This window comes from Pseudomyrmex gracilis, unplaced genomic scaffold (assembly GCF_002006095.1).
Source record: "Pseudomyrmex gracilis isolate BER0280 unplaced genomic scaffold, ASM200609v1 scaffold_824, whole genome shotgun sequence".
Taxonomy (NCBI): domain Eukaryota; kingdom Metazoa; phylum Arthropoda; class Insecta; order Hymenoptera; family Formicidae; genus Pseudomyrmex; species Pseudomyrmex gracilis.
The window spans coordinates 43,409-48,799 of NW_018021408.1; the positions used below are offsets into that span (position 1 = coordinate 43,409).

The 5,391-nt window shown below is 35.4% G+C and overlaps 1 protein-coding gene and 1 long non-coding RNA gene across 3 annotated transcripts; both read left to right on the plus strand.

The window, feature by feature from the left end:
- The first annotated feature begins 304 nt into the window (after positions 1 to 304).
- On the plus strand, positions 305 to 1,298 carry LOC109861551. Of its 2 annotated transcripts, none has more exons than XR_002250991.1 (3): positions 305 to 320; positions 860 to 987; positions 1,151 to 1,298. It is a non-coding gene; the product is annotated as an uncharacterized LOC109861551 (long non-coding RNA). The 2 variants fall into 2 exon arrangements; XR_002250990.1 differs by lacking the exon at positions 305 to 320 and adding an exon at positions 393 to 663.
- Positions 1,299 to 2,155: 857 nt separating this feature from the next.
- Positions 2,156 to 4,021, plus strand: LOC109861550 (ras-related protein Rab-34-like). Its single transcript, XM_020441248.1, has 7 exons — positions 2,156 to 2,687; positions 2,846 to 3,012; positions 3,105 to 3,206; positions 3,297 to 3,361; positions 3,448 to 3,578; positions 3,652 to 3,862; positions 3,945 to 4,021. The coding sequence occupies exons 1-7, from the start codon at positions 2,625 to 2,627 to the stop codon at positions 4,019 to 4,021; spliced, it is 816 nt and encodes a 271-aa protein (XP_020296837.1). The 5' UTR covers positions 2,156 to 2,624.
- Positions 4,022 to 5,391: the final 1,370 nt, after the last annotated feature.

The following is a 5,391-nucleotide window of genomic DNA, read 5'->3' on the forward strand; positions in this document are numbered from 1 at the left end:
ATAAAAAATTACAATAGGATGGCCGCTCTCAGATTTCTCTCTGATACCCAGCAAACATCATGTGTTAGCACGCCGTGAAAAGCATGCCATGTGAACAATGAGTGCGTTCAGACAACTCAACAGTTGCACAACGGTTGAGAGATAATCACTTCTGATTGGATCATACTTTTGGAATCGCAGCAGATTTTGAAGAATAGTTCTATCATAAGTGATGATCTCTCAACCGTTGAGTTGTCTGAACACATCGAATATGTTGGTACAGTGCTGTTCAGTGATGACACGCGTTGTATGCTAACAAAATTATATCATGGCGTGCTGAGGTAAGCATTGCAGGAAGACCGACAGATGTCGCTACTTTTAATTTGGTGATTCTCCGGCAGCACAATCTATTATTTCCCTCTGCTTGTCTTTCCCCTTTGTCTAGAAGTGTATCAGCTTCAGCATTGAGACCTTGTTTATGCGAGCAATAACCGTTAACTTATTAGTATACACATTCGGCAATTTTGTAAACAAAAACATTGAAATCGTATAGTTTATTGGTTTTAATATAAGATAACGGTTATTGCCCGCACAAACAAGACTATACTGTGTTGCGAAAAAGGTGCATTTTGCAATTTGTGCTTGGCAAGTTGGATATATAATTATATTGATTATATAAAAAAAGTAAGTATACACACGCACACATTTCTAATTTTATATATTCGGCTTATATACACATTTTAACATAAATGTGTACATGTATGAATATGTGCAAATTTCTATTTTCAATAAGTTAGTGATACTTCTATAACCTCATTAATATATAACCTCTTCTAACCCTTCATATAACCCGTCATACAACCTCTTCAAAATCTTTTAGTTGGTGTGCATCAGTTTTACAGTCGAACAAAAGACGAGGCTACACTATATTGTACGAAGGAAGGTCTACGTGTATTTCTGCAATTCTGTGCTCAGCAATTTGAATATATATTCTATTGGATATATAAAGTAAGTACGCACACACACACACACACACACTTATAATTTTATATTTTTGGCTTATATACACATTTTAACATAAATGTGCACATGTATTATATAAATATGTGCAAATTTCTATTTTCAATAAGTTAGTGATATTTCTACATATAACCTCTTCAAAATCTTTTAGTTGGTGTGCATCAGTTTTATAGTCGAACAAAAGACGAGGCTACACTGTATTATACGAAGGAAGCTGTATGTGCATTTCTGCAATTCTGTGCTCAGCAATTTGGATATAAGAATATAATATAATTAAACATAATATAAGGATATAAATATAATATGTATCATAAATACTTTATATATAATATAAATATTATGTATATTATAAATATTGAATATATTCTAAATAAAGAAATATTTAAAAAATTGTTTTATTTATATTTTAACTGAAAAATCCTAACCTAACCCTAACCTAAAAGCAGGATTTAGTACTGATCAAGACTTGTGTGTTTGCATGATGCCGGCATTCTAAAGTGCATTCTGCTTACACAAAGCTTGCATAGAGTGTTGAGCATAACGTGTCGTCGCGATGCTTGCCAGATGGACCTGTATCTGGCAGTCACAGAGACAGCACGCCATGGAAAGCATGCTTGCGTAATGCCGGCACATTGCCATCATTTTGCTGGGTACTGACGTTCCCATTCGCCGCCGTCGCCGATAAATAATCATCCGCCGATTCCGCTGCCGCCGAAAGAGAACATTTTCGGCGAATCCGCCGCCGACATACTAATTTACCTCAAACGCTGCCGTCGATATAAAATAAAACGGCGCACGAGTCTACTCCAGCACTATCTCTGTTCTTTAATGTTGTCTTCAACTTCGTCATATAAATGTTTCGTCTATTATATAAGTCTATGATAGAACTGTGTCCACAAAAAGCTATTGCAGAAACTTTTATAGCCATGGCCGTGGCCGCTCTCAGGCTTCTCTCTGATAAAAAGAGATAGACTGTGAACTAGTGCAGCCAGTGTAGGGAAATAAAACAAACCTATGTATTCGAATTGGCACTACACTAATTCCTGACGAGCATGTGGAACTATTACAAATTTCTACTTTCGGGAAAAACACTATTCACGTGTATATGTCATTTTTCATCGATTATTTAATAAAAAAAAAATTTTTTTTAATATATATGTATGTGTGTGTGTGTGTGTGTGTGTGTAAGAATAAAAAAAAATAAATAAAAAGAGAGAAGACGCGTGCGTCCTACATATGTGACAATTAGGAAATTATGCAATAATTTATTCTAAATCTCCAATGTATTTATTGTCAATAATTTATATATGTGTATATAGTATTATTGACATTACTATTGACTATATAAGAGGCCTTTTTTCCTTCATTAGTACTGATGTATATTCGTAAACTCCCATGCGATATGTATCCTATACACCAAGTGAACACCTGCCCCAGCAACCAGTGTTTATCTTTTATTCGTGCTACGTAACAAATTCTCATTTTCTTCTGACAAGTTCGGTGGAATATACATTTGTCAATCAGTATATGTGTATATTTATTTTTTAATAACGTGTGCATATACAATAAGCCATAATTGCACACAAGCAACTATTTCAAATGCTGCTTTTAATTAAGACTGAACAATGTTAGAAACGCGCTCTGCGGTTTACAAAATGATAAAAGAAGAAGCCCTCGAGGAGAGACAGGTAATAGAATTTACTTATTTATTTTTGTATTTGAATATTTCAAATAATTATAAATAAAATTACATATGTTATATATAATTTTATTTGTAATTGTTTGAAATTTATACATGTTACTTTTTATATTCTTTGATATAATTCTTTGATATAATTCGAAACAGATAACGCATTGGCCGCCACCGTTTTTGTCGGACGTTACTCCACATACCGACAATGATTTCGGTACTTTGGTCAGACAAACTTGTGAGAGCAAGAACTTGACACTTCGAATTTCCAAAGTGATCGTCATCGGCGACGTTGCCGTCGGCAAGACGTCGTTGGTAAATCGGTAATATAAAGTGAAAAAAAATCTTAAAACAAAACATGTTTTCAATTATGTTACATGTTTTCGAATTAGAGGGAATTTTCTTGTTTATCTAGATTCTGCCACAAACTCTTTGACAACAATTATAAAGCGACTATTGGAGTGGATTTTGAGGTGGAGAGGTTTGATATTCTCGGCGTACCTTTTTACTTGCAAATGTAATAAAATAAAGTCAAAAGATATTGTATAATGTTCGCAATGTGATGTATGAATAATTTGTACATACAATTTTTTGGAATAATTTACAGATGGGATACTGCAGGCCAAGAGAGATTCAAATGTATAGCGGCTTCTTATTATCGCGGAGCTAATGGTAAACATAATTTTCTTCTCTTTAACAATTTTTTATTTCTATTTGATTATTTTTTAATATACTATATATATTTTTTATTTTGCTAGTAATTATGGTCGTGTTTGACTTGGGAAATTTAATATCACTCGCGCACTGTCAGCAATGGTTGGACGAGGCGAGTCGCAGCAACATCGGTCCGTATCACATTTTTCTAGTTGGCGCTAAAAAGGACATATTGGTGAGCCATTTAGCAACAGCGCAAAATCCTTTCGATTTTTTATGCTAGTCATGTAATTCCGTATGAATGCCAGTCCCGTCCGGTGTATGATATCATTGAAAAACGAGCGACGGAAACGGCGACGAGGATACAAGCAGAGTATTGGGCGATTTCGTCGAGAACGGGCAACGGAGTGTTCGAATTGTTTATGCGCGTTGCCGCACTCTCTTTTCGCGCGATGGCACTGCGAGAGATTGAAAGTTCGAAACTCGAGCTGATCAACATAGGACCGGCAACAACGATAAGTGAGTATAAAAATATTTTTAAAAAGTCTGATCTGAATGATCATTATACAAATGTAAATTATTGAATATAATATTTTTTTAGCGCTGAAACAGCGATCTAACGAGAAAAACCTGAACGCGCAGCAAGTGCGGAAATGTTTCAACTGCATTACAGCATAATTTTCTTCCTTCCAAAAACAAATATAAGAAAGATTAAATAAATAATAAATAATAAAATCTGCATATCTAATTTTATTATAAAACAAAGAAGAAGATATGCCCATGAGCATGGCAAAGAAAAAAACATTCCTACGAGATTCATACGTCAATAACATTAATCTCTATACTCATAGAGCTATAATAGTTATAGAGTTCAATGCTACTATAATGAAGCAGCTATCCTATCCTATGTTCAAGAAAAAGATCGACACACACACGCACGTACACATATGTTTTGACTTGTAGTCATTTGTCATACACTTATATTTTATCAAGAGGCACAGTGCCAAGTTTATGCGCCAAGTATATGCGCAAACAAAGTACGCGCGCGCTGCGCAAGGTACCCCTCATTTACGCGAGTAGGGCCAAACTGAAAATTCGAGATTTTCATATCTCTCAACAACGGCTAAAAGTTCGGCTTAGACTCAATCGAAAGTTGAGATCGAAGTACGATAAAAAATATTTCGATTTTTTCCTCCGTGCCTTTCCAACATAGATATCTCCGGTACAAAGTCCAAAATCCCGAAAAACTAAGTTCATAAGATTTTCGTCCACGTCGTCTTGAGACACGGATTTTTGTCAGCCACCAGAGTACGTAAGGATCAAGCGTACTTTGCCTCTTGTCGTCAACAGGTGGCGACACTTTCATATAGAATATCACAATCTATAGCTGTGTTCCAAATTTACTGCCAGCACTGAAAGACCAAAGCACATACTTTTTCATAATGCATAACGCAAGACATAAGAGAATCAACCAATCAAAGCTTTCTAAAACAAGAAATAGGGATGAAAACAAAAAGCTGAATTGGTTGATTTTCTTATGTCTTAGGCCCGTTCTACAGTCGTAAGCTGTAAGTCGTAAGAAATCGACCAATTACAGACAAATTACAGAAGAATAATTGATTGTGATTGGTCAATTTCTTACAACTTACGGCTTACGACTGTATTGTAGAACAGGCCTTATGCGTTTTTTATGCGTTACAGTCGAATCGCGTTACTGGTCTAGTTTCCACCAAAACCCTCAATTCGGTTTCACTCCGGTACGGATTAAATTTAGTGTTCCGTTTCCATTGGAAGTAGAGTACTTATAGATTGAAGCGGAAGCGAAATCAGCGCAATTTGACAGGTTTTCATCGACTTAAATTTGATTTTACGTCGCATTAGGTTAGGTTAGGTGTGAATTAATGCTTCGGTGGAAACTAGACCAGTAACGCGATTCGACTGTTAACCATGGACATAGGAATATAGGGACGGAGCATCAGGGTTGGGCACGTATTATACGTGAGGTATTTTACATTGTATTATACTTGGTATTGTACAGTATAATACAT